The sequence below is a fragment of the Macaca fascicularis genome, chromosome 17 (genome assembly GCF_037993035.2).
Source record: "Macaca fascicularis isolate 582-1 chromosome 17, T2T-MFA8v1.1".
Lineage (NCBI taxonomy): Eukaryota > Metazoa > Chordata > Mammalia > Primates > Cercopithecidae > Macaca > Macaca fascicularis.
In genome coordinates, this window is record NC_088391.1 from 11,486,364 (window position 1) to 11,512,282 (window position 25,919).

The 25,919-nt window shown below is 40.3% G+C and overlaps 1 protein-coding gene across 1 annotated transcript in view; it reads left to right on the plus strand.

The window, feature by feature from the left end:
• RXFP2 (relaxin family peptide receptor 2) overlaps nt 1-25,919 on the plus strand; it is a gene marked incomplete at its 5' end in the record, with an annotated part of 71,858 nt that extends 45,939 nt beyond the window's left edge. Inside the window, 7 exons of the mRNA XM_005585595.5 lie at nt 2,653-2,724; nt 2,838-2,909; nt 5,734-5,805; nt 8,413-8,642; nt 9,310-9,720; nt 13,532-13,750; nt 24,675-25,919. Coding sequence (XP_005585652.3) covers nt 2,653-2,724; nt 2,838-2,909; nt 5,734-5,805; nt 8,413-8,642; nt 9,310-9,720; nt 13,532-13,750; nt 24,675-24,934 — 1,336 coding nt within the window. The remainder of the gene's footprint in view (nt 1-2,652; nt 2,725-2,837; nt 2,910-5,733; nt 5,806-8,412; nt 8,643-9,309; nt 9,721-13,531; nt 13,751-24,674) is intronic.

The window sequence follows — 25,919 nt, forward strand, 5'->3', positions numbered from 1 at the left end:
AACTCCTAGCCTCAAGTGATCCACCTGCCTTGGTCTCCCAAACTGTTAGGATTACAAGCATGAGCCACCATGCCTGACCCAGACGGGTATTTTATATATAAACTTAAGGAAACAGTGGTACAGAGCCCATATTTTTAAACTTTTTCTAACCCTCTTCTCATCCTACATATAGGCAGAGGCACAGCAAAAATAAGAGCCCACTTAAGAGATGCCAGCTTGCTATTAAGATCTATAGCGATCCATTGCAATTCACTTAGCCTCAGAAAGCTAAAAGAAATTCAGAAGCTGGTAGGCTTAACTTGAACAAGGCATTCATATGTCTTGAGTTTACAAATGTTAAATAATTTTACTGTGCCTTCATGACAACAAACCCATAAGGGAGGAATAAGCACAAGTACTTGAGGTCCCTGAAGTCCTTTCCTCCAAAAGAGTGTGCTTTATTTTTCTGGGTAACCCTTTGAAAGGCATTTTCTAGGTGTATGAGATCATCATCATATTGCTTTATTGTCAGGCTCTCTCTGGCCTGGGCGCACCTGTGGTCTCCCTTCTGGGCTGTGATCTAGGTGTGCTCCTCTTATCTGGAAGACCAGATGAGACATCTCACTTGGCAGGACCTCAGACTTTGGTGTCATGACAGCACCTCAAAAGCAACCCGTTTGAAACAAAACAAACAAGAGACCCCAACCCGATGGCCATCTTCTTCACCTGGACTTGCCATCTCAGTGCCTCCTTCCTGGCAGCCAGGCTTGAAGACCATTCCATTTCCCTCCAGCTTTCTCTTAACACGTGTTCAGCCAGACCCTGAGCCCTGCCGCTGTCCCCCTCAACCCTCATTTGCTCTCACCTGGTCCATCTAGAAGTTCCTGCCTGGTCTTCCTGCCCTAACTCCCAGGCCTTGTTGCCTGTCCTTCATGCTTCTGACAGAATAATCATTCCATAACCCGGAGCAAATGATGCCATTGCCCTAGTTAATGTTCTCACTCCTTGTTGCCTGGCATTTAGCAAAGTCCTCGACACAGTTCTCAAACATTAATGTGCCGAAGAATCACATGGGATGTTGGCTTGTTACTCGGCTCCCTCCCAGAAAGTCTGATGTGATAGCTCTGGGGTCGGCCCTGGCGATGTGCTCTTTTCATAAGCATCCTTGGGGACTTGGATGCTTGGACTGTACTGTGAAAACTACTGCCTTGAAGTGCATGCATGGCCTTCCCATCTTTTTTTTTTTTTTTTTTTTTTTTGAGACGGAGTCTCGCTCTGTCACCCAGGCTGGAGTGCAGTGGCCGGATCTCAGCTCACTGCAAGCTCCGCCTCCCGGGTTCATGCCATTCTCCTGCCTCAGCCTCCCGAGTAGCTGGGACTACAGGCGCCTGCCACCTCGCCCGGCTAGTTTTTTGTATTTTTTAGTAGAGACGGGGTTTCACCGTGTTAGCCAGGATGGTCTTGATCTCCTGACCTCGTGATCCACCCATCTCGGCCTCCCAAAGTGCTGGGATTACAGGCTTGAGCCACCGCGCCCGGCCTGGCCTTCCCATCTTGTCTCCACGCACTCTCCATGACGTCCTCTACCTCTCCCTACATCTTCCATCCTCTACTCATGTTGGATCACTTCCTGACTCCTGAAAGTGTCACTGAATTCCAAGCATCTGTGCTTCAGATCATTTTTTACACCCACCTGAGAAGGTGTTCTTATTTTACCCCACCTAAAATCATCAACCTTTCTTCAAACACTTCCCAATGTCCCAGGCCAAGATCGATGACTCTTTCCTCTATGTTTTCTCTGCACCTCTATAACAGCACCTGTTTGATTCTTTCCTTGTTTTTATCTAGTTGCTACTCTAAATGGAAGCTTCTTTACAGAAAGAGCTAAGTCGTAGTTATTTGTAACTCCCACATATACATCAGCAGTTCCAGAATACCAAAAGAGATCATTTTTGTTTGACTCTTAGGCAACTGTATATCTGTTTTATCTTTAACACCTTCTCTGGCTCAGAAAAATACTCTGGACTCTTAAAGATTCATTTCTTCTGATTTTAACAGGTCTCTTTTCCACATTTTATAGAGTCACTTTCTTAGGATTCTGTCTGGATTGGACAATCCTATTATATTTAATTCTAAACTCGCAATTTCTTCTGCAAAAATAGTCCTGTATAAGAACATATTAAAAGTGTGTGAACTTACTCTAGATTATCTGGGCAGATGCTGAGTGGACAATATTGTCTTGGTTGGAATGCAAAATAAATTAAAGATGCAAGACTTGACCTTGAAAAGCGTAGTTGGATAAACAAGAGACCATGTATATGAAGCAAGTAGCAATCACAGAAGCATGAAGAGTAGAAGTGTACAAAGAATACCTAGAGCAGGGGAAATTAACCAAAGCAGATATGAAAGCCAGGCTGGGAATGTGTTGGAGACAGGGTAAAAGGAAATTCCAGATGGGAACTGGATGAGCAAAATGTTGCATGTCTGTAAGTGTTGGAAACCGTATCCATTTGGCTGACTCATAACGGCCCTGTTGTGTAACAAGTTATCAGGTTGGTTAAATTGGATTCATATTTTCTGTTACATCAAAAGGGATGACGATAATTGTGAGGAGTAATAAGTCTGTCATTTTCTTCCAAAGTAATTGCTTTGGGTTTTCACTGTCGTCAACAGGGATCTGTCTGGCAATATGATAATGGAGCTATCACCTCACCTTTTTAAAGACTTGAAGCTTCTACAAAAACTGTAAGTTCTACTTATCATCATAATCAGGTTTAAAGGGCAACATTTTGAGCTTCCGAAATAATAATACCTTCAAACTTCTTTTCCTCTCTCATCTAATGGTAAAAAAAAAAAAGGAACCTGTCATCCAATCCTCTTATGTATCTTCACAAGAACCAGTTTGAAAGTCTTAAACAACTTCAGTCTCTGTAAGTGAAATATTACAATTATATTGATTATAATTTTAGTGGATGTACTTAGAGACACATTTATTTTTAAATGGGCATTTTGCACATAGGAGCATGCATTTCAGACAATTGTGAATGTCACTGATCCCATCAAGTACATACTGAATGACAAATAAGACTCATTATTTACCATTCAACATGTATGAAGTCCATTTCTGTACTTGAGGAAGTTTTCAAGAATGTCCTTCTTGAAAACTGGGTTCATGTGGCAAAATCTCTTTCTACAGTTTTCACAAAGAATTAAACTTGCAATAGTTTTGTTTCTAAAAGTTTGGTTAAAACAGATTATGTAAGACTTGCCTGCTTTTCCCCTTTGCCCTTTCCTACAAGAATCTACTTGATATTAGTCTACAGTGCATTGTTTTACTTTTAAATAAGTTTTTAAAAAGCTATCCCGCAAATATGAACATTCAGAAAATTATGTACAGTATTTTTACATTTCTTTTTTATTTTATTTATTTATTTTTTTTGAGACAGAGTCTTGCTCTGTTGCCCAGGCTGGAGTGCAGTGGCCGGATCTCAGCTCACTGCAAGCTCCGCCTCCCGGGTTCACACCATTCTCCTGCCTCAGCCTCCCAAGTAGCGGGGACTACAAGCGCCCGCCACCATGCCCAACTAGTTGTTTTTTTGTATTTTTTTAGTAGAGACAGGGTTTCACCGTGTTAGCCAGGATGGTCTCGATCTCCTGACCTCATGATCTGCCCATCTCGGCCTCCCAAAGTGCTGGGATTACAGGCTTGAGCCACCATGCCCAGCTACATTTCTACCATATTAAGTTTCAATGGTGTCAAGAACTCTGCCACTTTTCCTTTGAACTTCATGATTTCTTTCCAATGGATGGCAATTGCTGGCTAAAGGTTGTTTGTTTTCACACAGACAGCAGACTACATTGCCTGACTGCAGCCAAAAGTATTTCTTCCTTTATGTCCAAAGACCAATTCTTAATATCATCTTTTATTCTTGCTAGTTTTCTATCTGAAATTAATGCAAGATTTAGGTTTCTCTCTCAGCAGATATTAGTGAGCATCCACTGATGAAAAAGATCTGGTCCCTATTCTTAAGAAGCCATAATATTAAACATATATGTTTATTTTTTAAAATATAAGGACAGACCTGAGGATGTGGACAGCATGATTCTTCCCTTTACTTACCACATACTGCATTTCTGAAAGCCAAAATACCAAGTCACTACATAATGCCTTCCTGAAAGTCAAAGTAGCAACTATTTATTACATACCTTTTTAACTTCATTTCTACTTCGTTTCTTTATTCATTTCTACTTTTTTTCTTTAGGGTCTTTTTTTTTTTTTTTTTTTTTTTTTGAGACAGAGTCTTGCCCTGTCAGGCAGGAGTGCAATGGCGCAAGCTTGACCTTCCCTTCCCAGGTTCAAGCGATTCTCCTGCCTCAGTCTCCCAAGTAGCTGGGATTACAGGCAAACGCCGCCATGCCAGGCTACTTTTTTTTGTATTTTAGTAGAGACAGGGTTTCATTGTGTTGCCCAGGCTAGTCTCAAGCTCCTGAGCTCAGGCAATCCACCTGCCTCGGCCTCCCAAAGTGCTAGGATTACAGGCGTGAGCCACCGCACCTGCCCGTTCTTTCTTTTTTTACCTAAGATTCATTTACCCATTTATTTCACAAACATGTCTTAGCCATCGACTTACAAAAAGCACTGTCTTAGCACTCGGGGTACAGTGGCCTCTGCTCTTTAGGATGTTACAGGTTATTAATCAAATAATCACAGAATCCACATAAAGCTAAAACTGTATAAGTCAAGGAGAAAGCCAGAGAGGGGAAAAAAAAAAAGAAGAAGAAGGAAAATTAAACCTTTAGAAAGGGCTTAGAGTCTCCTGCTAGAGGGGCCATGCAATTACTCAGTTGTATAACAGCTCTCCCAGATTTCGTTTCTGACTTCCAAAAAGCAAGGACTCCTTGGGCAAAGGAAAACTCAGAACCATGTTGAGAAATCCTTATTCGGATTAGTTAAAAAGAAACCAAGTGAGAATCAGACATATTTTAAAACAAACATTAAAAGCAAAAGGCCTCTGTCTTTTTAGATTGTCCTCTCTCCAGCTGCTTCCTGAGAACATGGTAGCTCTTAATTCATACCACCCTAAAGAGATCTTCAAAGTGTCCACACTTGTAGCAGCAAGCATTGAGGTCAACTAAGAGAACAGAAGTGATCCTTGGATCCCTTTGAGGACATTTTATGGGGCCTGAAGGATTTAAAGGAATTTAATTAAATTTAACTTAAATTTAATTAAAGGAATTCTAAGACATACCACTGGTGTCTTAGCAAACTTCTGAATTGGAGTTCCTCTTGCTATCTTCATGGTTTTCCATCCTAAGACACATAGGCCAGGAAGAAATGATCATATTTAAATCCAGATTCTCACAAAACTCACTTCAGTGACACTCTCAGGTTGGAAATATCATCTCCTGAATGAAACCCTCTAATTCCTATGGCATTACTTATATTAATAAAATCAAACTAAAGAGCCAACGTCATAATCACACAAATCACCACTGTCATCCTTAAATCAAAGAAATGAATGAATGTGTTGTATAAGAACATAATTCTGCATGTGAAGTGACACAATCAGTACCAAACTACAGGAGGCATAAATAGAAATAGCCATTTTCTAAGACAGTGTACTGTAAAACTTTCATCCTCATTTGCCTTGGTAACATAAGATCTTGAAGCATTATTTTTCGGATATGATGAAGAATGCGATTATTAAAGCGTTTCAGCTCAACACCATTAAACCTATTGTGTGTATTTTCCAGAGACCTGGAAAGGATAGAGATTCCAAATATAAACACACGAATGTTTCAACCCATGAAGAATCTTTCTCACATGTATGTATGTATAAAAAATGGAGGAGGAAGCATGGTAAAATGTTTCAAATTATCTCCTGTAAACTGTCTAATGTATCACTGCAATGTGTTTCTATGCAACAAAAGTCGTTTTATTGAGAACTTTTTAATTTTGTCACCTTTGGTCCCTGTTCAAATAGAGTTCAATATTATGATGTGCCGACATGAATGACCCTTCTCTCTGGAAACACGCTGTTTATCCAATTGAGGTCCAATAAGAGATCAGGGTACCAGAATGCCACATATTACACAAGATGAAGTCACTGGCTAAATGGTACTCAGGCGACCTGGAAACATTAATTCACCTCACATGAATGAGCAGTCGGCTGCTCTAAGATTTGAGCCCTTAGGAAGAAAGGTGCTATATAAATTCCAGGTGTTGTTACTGTTACTAAGTGCACTACAAAATGGAGGTAATTAATCTTTATAGTAGTTTTTGATAAGTCACTTTAGTATATTTGGCTAAAGTGCACTGTGTAAGTTGTGTGAATATATGTGTTCATAATTATTTCTTTATCAACTGTGTAATCTGTGTGTTCATGATTTCAAAAATTAACCACTGTTATCTACAAAAATAGGGAGGATTCAATGTAAGATTACAAGTTGGGTGCAGCAAGTGGATGAAATGGTTGCTGTGAAGGTGCTCTTTTGGGAGAACATTTTGTTTATGTCTGTGCAGTAGGTGTGATTACTAAAAGACAAGTGTTTGATGCATTTCCACATGGTTTTGTTCTTTTTCTTTTGTGGCACTATTAGATAAATATTTAATGAGGATATCATTTCCTTGTTGTAGGCAGAATATGAGGTCTTCTTAGAATAGAGAAATGCAACCTATTTAGAACTTGATGGAGAAACTGCTGTGTTAAATATAGACCTCAGGCCAAGGTCAAGAAGGGCTCAACAATTAAGAGAAAACACATTAGCTAAGTTACTTCCCTACTAAGTAGCCTACTTACTTTGCTTTCATATTCCTTGTCCTTTATTTATTGAAACATCCCCACCTCGTCACCCCCATCCCTTTCACCTGGCAACAAGTAGTGTGGTCACAGCGCAAGGTGGCCCTGAACCTATCTGAAGATAGCAGACATAATGGAATCCTAAAAGGACCAAGAAGTCAAGCCAAGTGTGTGCCAGGAACTCCAGGGAAGGAGAAGAAAAGAGAGTTTGTTATAGGTCAGGTTCCTTTAATTGGATGCCAGATATTAGGAAGCTGAATTGTAAGCTACTTGAAGGCAAGAATTGCCTCCTGTTTCTCTTCCTGACACACCTAGTGCTAAATTATTCATCATCCACTTGCTGATCCAAGAAGTGTTTGTTGAGTACCCACATGTGCCAGGCACTGCTTTAGACACCAGGGACACAATGATGAACAAAAGAGAGGATGTCTGTGCCTGAGAGCTTCCATTTAGCTTTGGGAACCAGAGAGTAAAGGAGCAAGCGAGTAAATAGTCAATAAGTGCTACAAATTTAAATAAAGCAATGTAAGGAATAGAAGGAGGACTGAGGATTACCACTGAGGTGGGGTGGATGGAAGTTGGAATGAGGCGACCTTTGAGCAGACCTGAGCGGAGGTAGAAAGCAGCCCTGGCAGTATCCAGGGGAAGAATCTTCCAGGCAGGGGCTTAAGCAAAAGCAAAGCTCTGAGTACGGCATGAGCATGGCTTGTCTGAGGGTGTGTGTCTGGGTGGAGTAAGCATTGCAGGGTAAGAGGCGAGGTGGTGCAGGCAGCCAGCGGTCTGACGCTAGGCCGCCTTGGTCTAGAAACTGAATTGAGAAATGACAAAAAAAATGAATTAGACTGACAGTAAAGAGCAGAAAAGTGAACTGAAAGAAGGAGCAAACAAATAAAAATAGAATAAGTTTTATGAGAGAAAATTCTAAACACACAGGTTTGAGGGACGGCGACAGCCAAATGACCTCACCAATTCCAGCACTTCCAGATGCCTTGTGCCCAGATCCCAACTCCACTGACCACAAACAAACTTATTTTCCCATAGAAATTAAGTCCTTCCAGACCCTCGTAAGAAATCTGTGTTTAAGGCAGCTGCTTCTCTTCCCAGATTCAGTGAGAATGCATTTTCCTAGTGTCAGAGGTCTTCCCTTCCTGCCAGTGTCAGGGAAGAGGGGGCTAGTTAAAGTGAGTAGACCTTGGTGTTTAAAACTCAGGACAAGACAGAAATGTTCTAGGTGAGTGACAACAGGCTTTTCCCATCCCAAGCCCAAGCCCCTGAAAGTTTGCTGGAGATCACTTTGACAATGATAATCCACTTTTCATAATACCTTACAGAATAATCAATAAACCAATGTGACCAGGGAACACAGAGCCCCTGAGATTTCAAATTTTCATGTCCTCCTGAACTCTCCTCATCCAAGTTACTGAATTCCCATGTCCTTTAGGTTCCTCATCTTTAAAAGGATACTGCCTCGTATTTCATGCAGAACTCTTTAATTACATAAACACTACTAAACAAAAATAAACAAACCTAGTGAAGTTGTATACCTAGCATGGAGTTGCAGCCCCGATAGGATTGCAACTGTAGTTTCTGTATCATTGCTGCAAAGTGACACTTTTTTTCCCTTTGACTTTAGTTATTTCAAAAACTTTCGATACTGCTCCTATGCTCCCCATGTCCGAATATGTATGCCCTTGACGGACGGCATTTCTTCATTTGAGGACCTCTTGGCTAACAATATCCTCAGAATATTTGTCTGGGTTATAGCTTTCATTACCTGCTTTGGAAATCTTTTTGTCATTGGCATGAGATCTTTCATTAAAGCTGAAAATACAACTCACGCTATGTCCATCAAAATCCTTTGTTGTAAGTATGTTTCCAATATAGGTAGATTTAGGGTATCTTCTGTGAGCTGTGCGCTAGACGTGTGTATAATATATATATATACGCACACACACATTTATTGGCTTTCAACAAATGGCATTTAATGTGAATTATACATCCTGGGCACATTTTTTTTCTAAATATAAAAGTTCTGGCCCTTTGTGGCTTTTTTTAGGTTGCACGACCTTACAGTGGCCTGCTCTCAGGAATATGTCTTGGGAATGCGCTAATAGGGAACCAATGAGTCAAGTGACAGATTATAAAGTTTTGTGGGTGATAAAACTAAGGTCAACTTCAATTACAATGATACCTATGCTCATTAAGCCCAGAAAATTATTCCCTTTATTAACTATGAAGATAATATACGTTAACTGTTTAACAACTAGTCCTTCCTCCTTCCAGAAAACTCCTGTTCCCATTTTTTTAAACTACAAAATAAAAACATAGTGTAGTACTTTAGAAATATGACAGATTTTTAAGTCCACTAGCTTCTTGGTACTCTGGTAGATGTTTACATTAGTTCATTTGATATCAGATGAAGGGAACTAGATCTAATTAGACAATTAAAATGCTGGAAATAGACTTAATCAGAAAACTAAAACAGAGGCATTGGAAACTGATGACATACACTGTTTCGATTCTTTCACAGGTGCTGACTGCCTGATGGGTGTTTACTTGTTCTTTGTTGGCTTTTTTGATCTAAAATACCGAGGGCAGTATCAGAAGTATGCCTTGCTGTGGATGGAGAGCGTGCAGTGCCGCCTCATGGGGTTCCTGGCCATGCTGTCCACCGAAGTCTCTGTCCTGCTACTGACCTACTTGACTTTGGAGAAGTTCCTGGTCATTGTCTTCCCCTTCAATAACATTCGGCCTGGAAAACGGCAGACCTCAGTCATCCTCATTTGCATCTGGATGGCAGGATTTTTAATAGCTGTAATTCCATTTTGGAATGAGGAGTATTTTGGAAACTTTTATGGGAAAAATGGAGTATGTTTCCCACTTTATTATGACCAAACAGAAGATGTTGGAAGTAAAGGGTATTCTCTTGGAATTTTTCTAGGTAAATTATATTTTTTCATTTCCTGGAAAAACATAATTTTGCTAGAAATACTTTAAATTTCAGCAAAGGTGGATTTGTTTCAGAAAGTGAGGTAATACAGTCAAGACTGTGTCCTTCTTTAAAAAAAAGTTTTTACTATTGCATTTATTGACGTTTTTATTAAACTTTTTATTAGACAATATTTAGTGTGGAAAATAAAGACATACTACCAGGATCTCTGGATTATCTTTTTATTATCCATAAGATCCTCTGATTTCATGTTTATATGAAATGACTATAAGCTGGAGGAATTCCAGTTTAGTGCCTCGTCCTATAAACCTACCAAGTTATTTAAACTCTTTTTTTACAATCTAGTTATGAGTTAAATAAATAATAATAAAACTCAGGAAACTAACAAGTAAGAGATACCTGAATGGAAATACCAGGAAGGTTTATTGCCTTTGTTAAATGCTGCTCTTGAGTCAGCAATGTAAGGATGCTTAATAAAGCTATTTTCTTTCCAGTTCTCTCAGTTCCTCCTAATATTTGGAAAAGAAGATCCTGTGTTCTTTATAAATGAAAGACAAGTTTAGCCCTTTAAAGTTAAAAACACTATTTTTCTATTTTCTAATATGTGTCCCTCCTGCTTAAAATTAAGGCTTTTCCCATGTCCTCTCTTTGGGGTGATCTTCTTTTGACTCTCCTAATCTTTTCTTCCCATCCAAGGAACCAACAAGCTCTCCTGTCCTTTCTTTTTCTTCAAAATTTGCTTTTGCTGCTGTTCCTTCCAGTCTCTACCCACTGCTATTGCCTTAGTTAGACACCTTACTACCTCAACCCTGAATTATTACCTTAGCCCTTACTGGTCTCGTAACCTCTGGGGTCTTCCCCTTCCTCTCATTTATCTATTCACTACCATTGTTATATTCTCTAGCAAAAGGACTGTGTACACCTCCACTCAGAGACCTTCAATGACTCCCTAGTACTATCAAGGTCAAGTTTAAATTAGTCACTTAGAACTCCTCATGACATGACCCTAACCATCATGCCCAGTTCTTCTCCATCTACTCCTCTTCCTCCTCTGAAAAACAAAATATTTAGTTTACACCATTTTAGTAATACCCATCACACACTACCCTATTTGGTAGTTATTTGGTTATAGATATGTCATTCCCAGGATCCAGAGTATTATAGGCTGTTCTTTGTATTTCCTTATCATTCATTTCCTCATTACTCCTAACATAGGTACCCTTAATAGAGACTCTCCCTGAAACACACCACACACACACACACACACACACACACACACACACACACACACCATGACATGCATTGTTTCAACAGGCATTTATTCAGCACTTACTATAGGCTGTGAACTATATACTATATTGGGTACTGGAGATACAACAGATCCAGCCTCAAAGGCCTTACAGACCACAGAGGAGGAGGCAGACAAGTCAACACGTTCTCACATCACACACAGGCTGATAAATGCCATGACGGAAGAGTACAGAATGTTCTAGGAGCCCCAGATCTGAGGAACAGGGAAGGCTTCCCAAAAGAAATGAATTCAAACTGAGGCCCAAAGGAGGAGGAGGCATTAGCCAAGTGAAGGCAGAGGAGGGTGAGGTGGGGTCTGTGTTCCAGGAACACATAGTGGATTCCCAGGCCCAAAGCCAGGAAACAGAGTAAGATGAAGGGCTGAAGAAACTCATTTTGGTGGAGCATACCATGCGGGCATGGAGCTCGGCCCAAAGGGGTTAAGTATCTGGGATATATTCCAGATAGATAAAGAGATAGTCACAAACACACACACACATACACACACACACACACAAAATCATCATCATCAATTTGTATATGAGAGGAAGAGTCCTAGAGCTCTAAAGTACAATTTTTTTTTTCTGTTTGAAGAATATAAGAATATATAATTTTTAATTAATTTTTTATTTGAAAATAGTTTTCATTTTAGGAAAGGTGCAGGGATAGTACAATTTTCCACATATGCCCCATCAGGTTTCCCCTATTGTTAACATATTTCTTATATTACTATCGTGCATTCAGAGCATACACTTTTTTTTTTTTTTTTGAGACACTCTCACCCTGTCTCCCAGGCTGGAGTGCAGTGGTGCCATCTTGGCTCACTGCAACCTCCGTCTCCTGGGTTCAAGCAATGCTCTCGCCTCAGACTCCCAAGTAGCTGGGATTACAGGTGCCCACCACTATGCCCAGCTAATTTTTGTATTTTTAGTGGAGTCCAAGTTTCACCATGTTGGCCAGGCTGGTCTCAAACTCCTGACCTTAAGCAATCCGCCCACCTTGGCTTTCCAAAGTGCTGGGATTATAGGTGTGAGCCACCACGCCCAGCCTAGAACATACAGTTTTGATCCTTTCTGTAAGTCTGCTATCAGAATTTAGGGCAGGGGAGCATCTTCTAAGAGAGTGATTATTTTTTACGCTTAACAAAATTTTTTGAAAAGAGGCCTAAGACAAACCAGTTTTATAAAATTTTACCGTATGGCTTTATACTGCGATTTCATTGAATATGAAATGATTTGGATAAAAATAACAGATCACCTTGAATTTAAAGTATTTTTACTCTAGACTTCACCAATCTTACATACAGTCTAGGTTCAGATTCATATTTTTTAACAACTTTGAAAATATATGCAAGTCTTATGTTCACTGTGAGAAATGAGATGATCACTCAGGATTTCAGCGAGAGCAAGAATAAAGCAAACCCGAGTCACTAAGAAGTCAGAATGAAAGGGAACAGTGATGTTGGGTGGGAATCTTGTGCATACATTTGGGCTCAAAAGAGTAATTCACATAGCTGAATTTTAAACTTTTTTCTTATTGTTTATTATAAAATTAGTCTAAAGTTTCTGAACCACAGTAGTTTAAATTACTGTAAGAAACATGAAGAAAAATAAACAAAAATACATTTTTGTTCTATGTATTATTCTTAAGACCAAAAACATTAGGAATAATGTTTCTCAGACAATTATATTCATGATAAATTCCAAGGTTATTTTATTCATTTTTTAAAATTATTTTTATTCTCTTATTATTCATGTTTATAGGATAATAAAGTGGGGTTGTTTTGATTTTTTGAGACGTGCGTAAGATTACATCAATCCCTTAAGATTTGAATTTGCAGAGAGCTAAAAACAAAAATAGCTTCTCTTCATGCTTTAAGAGAGCTAGAGTTTACTTCATGATATGCCTAGATCTGAATTTTAGAAGTCTATAATTCCTCATAAGGGTTTATGTATTTGAAATCTCTTTTTCATCTGGCTAACCCAATGTCTTTGTTTTTATTTCCTTGAACCTGGGTTTTACCTAATACCACAGGGCTTATATAAAAGAAGGCTTCCCAGCAGGGCCTGTGGAAGAGGCACTGTATTTAACATCTAAGTACAGGTTAAGCATTTGTAACTGAAAATCCAAACTTTGAAATGCTCTAAAATATGGAACTTTTTGAGTGTCAACATGATGCCACAAGTGGAAAAATTCAACACCTGAAGCTTTTGCTTTCTGATGGTTCAAAGTATACAAACTTTGTTTCATGCACAAAATTATTTAAAATATTGTACAAAATTACTTTCAGACTATGTATATAAGATGTATATGAAACATAAATAAATTTTGTGTTTAGACTCGGGAACCATTTCCAAGATACATCATTATGAATGTGCAAATATTCCAAAATCCAAAATCCAAAACATTTCTGGTTTCAAACATTTTTGATAAGGGATACTCAACCTGTACCACAGTAATTTTACTGTTGACTTTTATGCCTGAGATGTTAAAAGTGTGCTTTTCCCAACAGGTGTGAACTTGCTGGCTTTTCTCATCATTGTGTTTTCCTATATTACTATGTTCTGTTCCATTCAAAAAACCGCCTTGCAGACCACAGAAGTAAGGAATCATTTTGGAAGAGAGGTGGCTGTTGCAAATCGTTTCTTTTTTATAGTGTTCTCTGATGCCATCTGCTGGATTCCTGTATTTGTAATTAAAATCCTTTCCCTCTTCCGGGTGGAAATACCAGGTCAGTCTCTTCTATCATTCCCAAGTATAATACATAGTGCCTTCTTACGTCCTTCTTTTGACAAGCCCAGAGTCTAGGACACATAGTTAATTATCCATAAAAACTTTTAATTTCAATACAAAGAGTTATTTCCCTCCATGTTTTATAATCAGTATTATAAAATAGAAACTGAGTAGTGGTGCAGTTCAACTAGGAATAATAAAAAGCAGGAGCTACAGAGAAAATAAGTCTGAATATCTTGCTTCCACCCGAGCAAGACATTGGTTCTTCACTAGGAGTATGCATAAAAAAATCAAAATATACATGCCCAGGTTCCACCTGGGACTGTTTTGTCTCTAGAAGCTAAGACCTATAGATGGATGTTATGTAAAAATTCCCCTGTAATTCTGATGCACACACATCTGGCTAGAACCACCATTCTATTCCATGGTCCTAGCCATAAAATGTCATGCTGGGCTCTGTGGAGCATGAGATGTTTCCTGAAAGAGTCTCTTCCAAAAGACCAAGTTCCCGGAACACACCCCTACTTCAACCAGAGAAAATCACCTTTCCTTAGCAGAATTTCATCTGAATCCCCTTCTGGGATCTAGAGATCACAGCTATTTAGGGACCACCATCCAGGGCTTTAACCTAACTCTCAGTAAAGTACCTTGGAATCATCATCAACCTACTGTTCCAGCCTATAGCAGAGCTACTTGGGAGTTGATCCAAGACAGTAATTGTGTCTTATACATCTTGACTCCTCAGTGCCAAGCAGGATGTCTGATATTTTGATAGCCCTTATGAAAGAGTGATGAATGCACAGATGATAAACAGCTGTAACAACCTATGTCCCTCCTGTGCAGTCAGTTGTGAGGCTGTGTCAAATGTTTTGCTGCAAAATACCACACAACATTCACAACATCCTCTTAACCTATCAGTTCTGTCTCCACAAGGCACAGATGTTCCTCAGGCCGTGCAGGATATGAAAGTGAAAATTATGAAGGAGATCAGGTCAGGGCTGAATACTTGGAAACCTTTGCTGGGTGGTGGGACAAGAAGCCGTAAGAGGGCTTTGTGGGAGGTCATGTGGGGACAGCCAGTTGCATGTGAAGAACAGAGTTAATTAAATATAATAGTCACAGTTGTTCACTTGATGAACAGCCTCCAATCTATTACTGCTACCTGCACATCTCAATTTTACACCCTAACCTTTCAAATTCAGCAGGACAAAAGTGTCTGTTGGTCTCCATTGCTCATAGAATAAAGTCCAAGTGCTGGGGTGAGCATTATAATACTTCTTACCTCCCACCCCACCCTCATACACTGTGATCCAGGCCCACTGGAATGACTGGGCTTTGTTTTTTTGTTTGTTTGTTTTTGTTTTTTTATTATGATGATGTCATTTTATTGAGCACTTATTTTATTTATTTATTTTTTTAATTATACTTTAAGTTCTAGGGTACATGTGCACAATGTGCAGGTTTGTTATATATGTATACATGGGCCATGTTGGTGTGCTGCACCCGTTAACTTGTCATTTACATTAGGTATATGTCCTAATGCTATCCCTCCCTCCCCCCAACAATAGGACCCGGTGTGTGATGATCCCCTTCTTCTGTCCAAGTGATGTCATTGTTCAATTCCCACCTATGAGTGAGAACATGCGGTATTTGGTTTTCTGTTCTTGCGATAGTTTGCTGAGAATGATGGTTTCCAGCTGCATCCATGTCCCTACAAAGGACATGAACTCATCCTTTTTTATGGCTGCATAGTGTTCCATGGTGTATATGTGCCATATTTTCTTCATCCAGTCTGTCACTGATGGACATTTGGGTTGATTCCAAGTCTTTGCTATTGTGAATAGTGCCTCAATAAACATACGTGTGCATGTGTCTTTATAGCAGCATGACTTATAATCCTTTGGGTATATCCCCAGTAATGGGATGGCTGGGTTGAATGGTATTTCTAGTTCTAGATCCTTGAGGAATCACCACACTGTTTTCCACAATGGTTGAACTAGTTTACAGTCCCACCAACAGTGTAAAAGTGTTCCTATTTCTCCACATCCTCTCCAGCACCTGTTGTTTCCTGATTTTTTAATGATTGCCATTCTAACTGGTGTGAGGTGGTATCTCATTGTGGTTTTGATTTGCATTTCTCTGATGGCGAGTGATGATGAGCATTTTTTCATGTGTCTGTTGGCTGTATGAATGTCTTCTTTTGAGAGGTGTCTGTTCATATCCTTTGCCCACTTTTTGATGGGGTTGTTTGTTTATTTCTTGTAAATTTCATTGAGTTATTTATAGGTTCTGGGTATTAGCCCTTTGTCAGATGAGTAGATTGCAAAAATTTTCTCCCATTCTGTAGGTTGCCTGTTCACTCTAATGGTAGTTTCTTTTGCTGTGCAGAAGCTCTTTAGTTTAATTAGATCACATTTGTCAATTTTGGCTTTTGTTGCTGTTGCTTTTAGTGTTTTAGACATGAAGTCCTTGCCCATGCTTATGTCCTGAATGGTATTACCTAGGTTTTCCTCTAGGGTTTTTATGCTTTTAGGTCTAACATTTAAGTCTCTAATCCATCTTGAATTAATTTTCATATAAGGAGTAAAGAAAGGATCCAGTTTCAGCTTTCCACTTATGGCTAGCCAATTTTCCCAGCACCATTTATTCAATAGGGAACCCTTTCCCCATTTCTTGTTTTTGTCAGGTTTGTCAAAGATCAGATGGCTGTAGATGTGTGGTATTATTTCTGAGGGCTCTGTTCTGTTCCATTGGTCTATATCTCTGTTTTGGTACCAGTACCATGCTGTTTTGGTTACTGTAGCCTTGTGGTATAGCTTTGTTCTTTTGGCTTAGGATTGTCTTGGCAATGCTGGGTCTTTTATGGTTCCATATGAACTTTAAGCAGTTTTTTCCAATTCTGTGAAGAAACTCATTGGTAGCTTAATGGGGATGGCATTGAATCTATAAATTACCTTGGGCAGTATGGCCATTTTCACAATGTTGATTCTTCCTATCCATGAGCATAGTATGTTCTTCCATTTGTTTGTGTCCTCTTTTATTTCACTGAGCAGTGGTTTGTAGTTCTCCTTGAAGAGGTCCTTTACATCCCTTGTAAGTTGGATTCCTAGGTATTTGATTCTCTTTGAAGGTATTGTGAATGGGAGTTCATCCATGATTTGGCTCTCTGTTTGTCTGTTACTGGTGTATAAGAATGCTTGTGATTTTTGCACATTGATTTTGTATTCTGAGACTTTGCTGAAGTTGCTTATCAACTTAAGGAGATTTGGGGCTGAGACGATGGGGTTTTCTAAATATACAATCATGTTATCTGCAAACAGGGACAATTTGACTTCTTCTTTTCCTAACTGAATACCCTTTATTTCTTTCTCTTGCCTGATTGCCCTAGCCAGAACTTCCAACACTATGTTGAATAGGAGTGGTGAGAGAGGGCATCCCTGTCTTGTGCCAGTTTTCAAAGGGAATTTTTCCAGTTTTTGTCCATTCAGTATGATATTGGCTGTGGGTTTGTCATAAATAGCTCTTATTATTTTGAGATACGTTCCATCAATACCGAATTTATTGAGAGTTTTTAGCATGAAGGGCTGTTGAATTTTGTCAAAGGCCTTTTCTGCATCTATTGAGATAATCATGTGGTTTTTGTCTTTGGTTCTATTTATATGCTGGATTACGTTTATTGATTTGCATATGTTGAACCAGCCTCGCATCCCAGGGATGAAGCCCACTTGATCATGGTGGATAAGCTTTCTGATGTGCTGCTGGATTCAGTTTGCCAGTATTTTATTGAGGATTTTTGCATCGATGTTCATCAGGGATACTGGTCTAAAATTCTCTTTTTTTGTTGTATCTCTGTCAGGCTTTGGTATCAGGATGATGTTGGCCTCGTGAAATGAGTTAGGGAGGATTCCCTCTTTTTCTATTGATTGGAATAGTTTCAGAAGGAATGGTACCAACTCCTCCTTGTACCTCTGGTAGAATTCGGCTGTGAATCCATCTGGTCCTGGACTTTTTTTGGTTGGTAGGCTATTAATTATTGCCTCAATTTCAGAGCCTGCTATTGGTCTATTCAGGGATTCAACTTCTTCCTGGTTTAGTCTTGGGAGATGTAAGTGTCCAGGAAATTATCCATTTCTTCTAGGTTTTCTAGTTTATTTGCGTGGAGGTGTTTATAGTGTTCTCTGATGGTACTTTGTATTTCTGTGGGGTCGGTGGTGATATCCCCTTTATCATTTTTTATTGCGTCTGTTTGATTCTTCTCTCTTTTCTTCCTTAGTAGTCTTGCTAGCGGTCTATCAATTATGTTGATCTTTTCAAAAAATCAGCTCCTGGATTCATTGATTTTTGGAGGGTTTTTTTGTGTCTCTATCTCCTTCAGTTCTGCTCTGATGTTAGTTATTTCTTGCCTTCTGCTAGCTTTTGAATGTGTTTGCTCCTGCTTCTCTAGTTCTTTTTCATCATGATGTTAGGGTGTCAATTTTAGATCTTTCCTGCTTTCTCTTGTGGGCATTTAGTGCTATAAATTTCCCTCTACACATTGCTTTAAATGTGTCCCAGAGATTCTGGTATGTTGTATCTTTGTTCTCATTGGTTTCAAAGAACATCTTTATTTCTGCCTTCATTTCATTATGTACCCAGTAGTCATTCAGGAGCAGGTTGCTCAGTTTCCATGTAGTTGAGCGGTTTTGATTGAGTTTCTTAGTCCTGAGTTCTAGCTTGATTGCACTGTCGTCTGAGAGACAGTTTGTTAAGATTTCTGTTCTTTTACGTTTGCTGATGAGTGCTTTACTTCCAACTATGTGGTCAATTTTGGAATAAGTGTAATGTGGTGCTGAGAAGAATATATATTCTGTTGATTTGGGGTGGAGAGTTCTGTAGATGTCTATTAGGTCCGCTTGGTGCAGAGTTGAGTTCAATTCCTGGATATCCTTGTTAATTTTCTGTCTCGTTGATCTGTCTAATGTTGACAGTGGGGTGTTAAAGTCTCCCATTATTATTGTATGGGAATCTAAGTCTCTTTGTAAGTCTCTCAGGACTTGCTTTATGAATCTGGGTGCGCCTGTATTGGGTGCATATATATTTAGGATAGTTAGCTCTTCCTGATGAATTGATCCCTTTACCATTATGTAATGGCCTTCTTTGTCTCTTTTGATCTTGGATGGTTTAAAGTCTGTTTTATCGGAGACTAGGGTTGCAACCCCTGCTTTTTTTTGTTTTCCATTTGCTTGGTAGATCTTCCTCCATCCCTTTATTTTGAGCCTATGTGTGTCTCTGCATGTGAGATGGGTCTCCTGAACACAGCAAACTGATGGGTCTTGACTCTTTATCCAATTTGCCAGTCTGTGTCTTTTAATTGGACCATTTAGTCCATTTACATTTAACGTTAATATTGTTATGTGTGAACTTAATCCTGTCATTATGATATTAGCTGGTTATTTTGCTCACTAGTTGATGCAGTTTCTTCATAGCATCGATGGACTTTACATTTTGACATGTTTTTGCAATGACTGGTACGTGTTGTTCCTTTCCATGTTTAGTGCTTCCTTCAGGATCTCTTGTAGGGCAGATCTGGTGGTGACAAAATCTCTAAGCATTTGCTTGTCTGTAAAGGATTTTATTTCTCCTTCACTTATGAAACTTAGTTTGGCTAGATATGAAATTCTGGGTTGAAAATACTTTTCTTTAAGAATGTTGAATATTGGCCCCCCACTCTCTTCTGGCTTGGAGAGTTTCTGCCAAGAGATCTGCTGTTAGTCTGATGGGCTTCCCTTTGTGAATAACCTGACCTTTCTCTCTGGCTGCTCTTAACATTTTTCCTTCATTTCAACTTTGGTGAATCTGACAATTATGTGTCTTGGAGTTGCTCTTCTCAAGGAGTATCTTTGTGGCATTCTCTGTATTTCCTGAATTTGAATGTTGGCCTGCCTTACTAGGTTGGGGAAGTTCTCCTGGATGATATCCTGCAGAGTGTTTTCCAACTTGGTTCCATTTTCCCCGTCACTTTCAGGCACACCAATCAGATGTAGATTTGGTCTTTTTACATAATCCCATATTTCTTGGTGGCTTTGTTCATTTCTTTTTACTCTTTTTTCTCTACACTTCTCGCTTCATTTCATTCATTTGATCTTCAATCGCTGATACTCTTTCTTCTAGTTGATCGAGTCGGTTATTGAAGCTTGTGCATTTGTCACGTAGTTCTCGTGTTATGGTTTTCACCTCTATCAGTTCTTTTAAGGTCTTCTCTGCATTGATTGTTCTAGTTATCCATTCATCCATTCTTTTTTCAAGGTTTTTAGTTTCTTTGCGCTGGTTACATAGTTCCTCCTTTAGCTCTGAGAAGTTTGATTGACCAAAGCCTTCTTCTCTCAACTCGTCAAAGTCATTCTCTGTCCACCTTTGTTCTGTTGCTGGCGATGAGCTGTGTTCCTTTGGAGGGGGAGATGTGCTCTGATTTTTTGAATTTCCAGCTTTTCTGCACTGCTTTTTCCCCATCTTGGTGGTTTTATCTGCCTTTGGTCTTTGATGATAGTGACGTACTGATGGGGTTTGGGTGTGGGTGTCCTTTCTGTTTGTTAGTTTTCCTTCTAACAGTCAGGACCCTCAGCTGTAGGTCTGTTGGAGTTTGCTTGAGGTCCACTCCAGACCCTGTTTGCCTGGGTATCAGCAGCAGAGGCTGCAGAAGATAGAATATTGCTGAACAGTGAGTGTTGCTGTCTGATTCTTGCTCTGGAAGCTTCATCTCAGGGGTGTACCCCACTGTGTGAGGTGTGAGGTGTCTGTCTGCACCTAGTGGGGGATGTCTCCCAGTTAGGCTACTCAGGGGTCAGGGACCCACTTGAGCAGGCAGTCTGTCCGTTTTCAGATCTCAACCTCCGTGCTGGGAGATCCACTGCTCTCTTCAAAGCTGTCAGACAGGGGAATTTACCTCTGCTGAGGTTTCTGCTGCTTTTTGTATAGCTATGCCCTGTCCCCAGAGGAGGAGTCTACAAAGGCAGGCTGGCCTCCTTGAGCTGTGGTGGGCTCCACCCAATTCGAGCTTCCCAGCAGTTTTATTTACCTACTTAACCCTCAGCAATGGCAGACGCCCCTCCCCTAGCCTCGCTGCCACCTTGCAGTTAGATCTCAGACTGCTGTGCTAGCAATGAGGGAGGTTCCGTGGGCGTGGGACCCTCTGGGCCAGGTGTAGGATATAATCTCCTGGTGTGCCGTTTGCTAAGACCCTTGGTAAAGTGCAGTATTAGGGTGGAGTTACCCAATTTTCCAGGTGTTGTGTGTCTCAATTTCCTTTGGCTAGGAAAAGGAATTCCCTTCCCCCTTGTGCTTCCCAGGTGAGGCAATGCCTCGCCCTGCTTCAGCTCTTGCTGGTCAGGCTGCACCTGCGGACCAGCGCCAACTGTCCGACACACCCCAGTGAGATGAACCCGGTACCTGAGTTGAAAATGCAGAAATCACCCATCTTCTGTGTCGCTCATGCTGGGAGCTGGAGGCTGGAGCTGTTCCTATTCGGCTATCTTGGGCACACCCCCATGGGCTTTGTTTTCTGTGCTTTTCTGAGAAGACATCAGCCTTTCCTGAAGCTGTTCTCCCAACCTGGATTATACTTTCAGCTTCTAAGATTCTAACCTACTAAACACCACTTCCCATCCTCCAAGGCTCAACCCAAATGCTCCCTCTTCTATGGTACGGTGCCATTTTCTATCTCTCCTCACCCCACTTCCATGCAACCCAGTTGCTTAAACATCCAGGATGGTTTGTTTACACCTCGCTTATTGGCCTCATGTGAACTGCCTCATAGCGACACTGCTTCCGAGTGTGTCCGTTGCTTCCTTTAGATGATAAGCTTGGGGAGGCATGCATGTCTTATTCCTCTGTGCATTTTCCACAGTGTTTTTCACAGTGTTTTCAAGTAAATGCTTAGTCAACTAAAGAAGGTGAGCTGGTCCAAGAGTGATGGAATAGAGAGGATCAGTCTCATCAACCACCCCCTCACCACTACTGTCTCCACACCTTCTTAAAAAAAAAAAAAATGAAGTCTCGCTCTGTTGCCCAGGCTGGAGTGCAGTGGTGTGATCCCAACTGACTGCAACCTCTGCCTCCCTGGTTCAAGTGATCCTCCTGCCTCAGCCTCCTTAGTAGCTGGGATTACAGACGTGCACCACCACACCAGGTTAATTTTTGTATTTTTGGTAGAGATGGGGTTTCATCATGTTGGCCAGGCTGGTCTTGTACTCCTGACCCCAAGTGACCTGCCCCATCTCTTGGCCTCCCAAAGTGCTGGGATTACAAGCGTGAGCCACCATGACTGACCCTGTCTCCACACATTTTGACGTGCTTTCCTGCTTGTAGGGGGATGCAGCCCAGTGTGGTGGAAGAAGGACTCGGCAACAAGCAAGGCAGAGGTTCTGGGTTCCTCTCCTGCCCCTGCCAATGACCTGTTGAGGGATCTCAAGGAGACCATCTCACCTCACCTCAATGAGACTATCTCTAGATGGTCTCTCAAATTCCTGCTAGTTTTAATCTTCTTTGAGGCTTTTTCTCTCTGTATGAGGCCACTAGGGCTGCTATAACAAAGGACTTCCAGTTCTGGAGGCTGGAAGTCCAAGATCAAAGTGTTGGCAGGTTTGATTTCTCTTGAGTCCCTCTCATTGCCTCACAGGAGGCATCCGCTCTGCTGTGTCCTCACATGGCAGCAGGGCTCATCATCCTCAGTGAGTCCATGACACCTCAGATCATGATAAGCTTAGTAAATACCCCCATTGTCTTGTGGAAACATTACTGAGCCACACACCAGTCTTTCTTTACATGTATAGTTCAATAGTCTGAGGTTTGTCTTGAACACCTCAGTGGAACCAGGAAAAATGTCATGATCACAGTTGACAAAGCTTCTTCTTGCTTGCCCAGCTTCCCATGGTATTGTAAGAAATGCTGCCTTCACTGACCTACACCAAGCCTGTCCCCACCCTCCAAGAAGTCTGGCGTTTACTGGTCATGGCATGTCACTGACAGTACCTGGGGTCACCCAAAAGATAGGCCAGAGTTAGCTTATCTCAGAACTCAGCTGCTGCTAATCTTATGAGAAGTCTCATCCCAGCACTTTGGGAGGCCATGGATCATGAGGTCAGGAGATGAAGACCATCCTGGCTAACATGATGAAATCCCGTCTCTACTAAAAATACAAAAAAAATTAGCTGGGCATGGTGGTGGGTGCCTGTAGTCCCAGCTACTCAGGAGGCTGAGACAAGAGAATGGTGTGAACCTGGGAGGCAGAGCTTGCAGTGAGCCGAGATCACACCACTGCACTCCAGCCTGGGTGACAGAGTGAGACTCCATCTCAAAAACAAAAGAAAAGAAAACAAAACAAAACAAAAACAAAAAGAAGTCTCATTCAGAGTGGAACTTAAGTCTACGGCCATACCGCCCTGAACATGCCTGATCTCATTCAGAGTAGAACTCACGTGGCCTATTTGCCTTTACCTAAGTGAAAGCAGGTGTTATCATGCATTGTTTTTCTACGAGGTTGGGGTGGGATTCATGATCAAAATTCCCGTTGCGGGCACAACAGAAAAAGGCCACTTATTTTGTTTTTCTTCAATCACTGACTGTTCAGATTGTCTAATTTTTTTAGATTAGGGACAAATAATATAAAAGTTCACTTAATTTAAGACAGGCTAAAACATAATTTTTTTTCATATTCCTTTCAGTTAAAAAATAAGGACAAGGAAGAGAAGATAGGATAGGAAGAGAGGAAGGTAAATATAGAAAAGGAGAGGAAAGAGATCAAAGGAAAAGAAGAAGGAAGTCAGATAAGCAGTCAGAGAAGAAATGGAAAAGGAAGAAGACATAGACAGGAAGAACAGAAAGATACAAGAAACAAGGCAGGGTCAAGAGAAGAACAAAATAACAGTGGCTGAAGGATAAAAAAACATTATGGGATTGAGAAGGAAGAGAGCAGACAAAGGATGATGAGAGAAAGCATCAATGGTCTTACCAGCCAACTCTTCACCTGAATGGGGAGTTCCCTGAAATTGTGAAGATGTGAGAGGAAGTAGCATTATGTGGTAAGGTTTGAGGATCTCAAGTCTTAGTGCCAAAAAAGCACCTCAGCAGAGCTGACTCTGGCCCAGCCCGCTGGATTCAGTGAGCAAGTTATCACCAGCCCCCTTTAACAGAGAGAGCAGATGAAGTTGAGGAAGCATAAGTGATTTGCTCACACTCACCTAGTTAAGTGTCTGACGACAAGATTAGGCCACGGGTAAAGGGAAAGATGCATTTCATGCTAACCAAGCAAATGAAATGATGCCCTCAGGAAGGACATTATCATTCCAAATTTCACCTCAAAAAGAACTTCTTGTGACCTCTTTCCCTGAATATTCTATTAGCATTTGTAGGGTTGCACAGAAGAGAATTTCATCAAGTTTAGGGGATGCATTCCACTTCGCTCTTCAAAGCTTTTAATAGGATAACAGGATAACCAGAACACCAGGGCAGGGCAATAAGCTTTCAGAACTGGATGGAGATAAGACCAAGGTCAGATCTGGCTCTTGGACCAGAAGTTTCCTGAACCCCACGCTATTGACTAAAGATTATTTCTTTATTTTTTTATTTTCCTATAAAGGAAGGTGATAAAATAGGAAAAAAATGCACTATACAGCAATTTATGGTTTACAAAATATTTTCACATATTTCGTCTTAATATCACAATGACCTTCACATTATTTACTGAAACTCAGAAAAGTTAAATCATTAAGACCTTGAATTCATAGCTTCTGTGCTCTTCCAACAAAGAGAGTTTCCTTCAGGTGAGAGAAAACTTAAAATGTACTATGTCTCCCTCTCATAAATAGCATTGACTGCAAAGTGTTATTTGTATGTTATGTCTATTTAAAACTTCAACTTTTTTTTTCACACTTTGCTTCCTTTTCCAGACACAATGACTTCCTGGATAGTGATTTTTTTCCTTCCAGTTAACAGTGCTTTGAATCCGATCCTCTATACTCTCACAACCAGCTTTTTTAAGGACAAGTTGAAACAGCTGCTGCACAAACATCGGAGGAAATCAATATTCAAAATTAAAAGAAAAAGTTTATCTACATCCATTGTGTGGATAGATGACTCCTCTTCCCTGAAACTTGGGGTTTTGAACAAAATAACACTTGGAGACAGTATAATGAAACCAGTTTCCTAGCAATCATTTTGGATCACTGGACTTTCAGTGGACTACCTAAAACAGGGGACAGCTTTTGGAAGATGATATCTGCAATGCTTTTCATCTTTACCAACGGCAAGCCTTTCTGCACAGAGAGCACAGCAAAATGGCTCCTGTCATTGCATTCCAATGGCAGCTGTACTATCTACCAATCGTGCTGAGGACAGCACCAAAGGTTCCTCTCCTCACCCGAAATGCCTGAAAAGCACATGTGAATTTGTATATAATGGGTTGAGGTGCCGCTGATCTCTAGCTAACCATCACAACCCACCAACAAATGACCACAGGTTGGCACTGTGTGGTCTTTCATATCAGGTTGCACTGTCTATGAAATAGAAACACTCACAACATCTGATTCCAGCGTGGCCATAATAACAGAAGTCTAACATCTCTTTCCTTGCTTTTTCAATATCAAATAAAACCGTCAGCATCCTGCTGGATTGACAGCAAAGGATTTCCAAAACATTCATCTACCCGAAGTCCTCCTCTGTGAAGGCCGGTGGAGTAGGCACTTTGAAAACAGAACTTCAGATCAGGTTACCATGTCTAATCTATGACCAGAGAGTCACACTGATGAAGCCTAATAACATTCACCTTTTGGATTTTATTTAATGTCAGAAGAGATGAATTCTTAAGACATTTTTCTTAAGGTTGCCCAGGGCACAAAGCAAAATTGGACACCTTCACTGCCAAAAACTACACTTTAATATTCTTAAAGTATAATTTATTTAGAGCAGTATCCCTATTGCTGGCAAGTTCTGCTTTCATAAAATATGCAGATAAGAAGTGTTAAAGGGGATTCAAGAATTGTGGTTTTATTTGGGACTGTCTGCATACTCATATTGGTTTTGTTCTCATTGTTTTTAACAAAAAAGCAACTAAGTTTGGGGTTGTTTTTTGAAAACGAAACTGAAAAAAATTATATGTGAAAATGAGAATCGGGTAAATAAAATTACGTTTTACA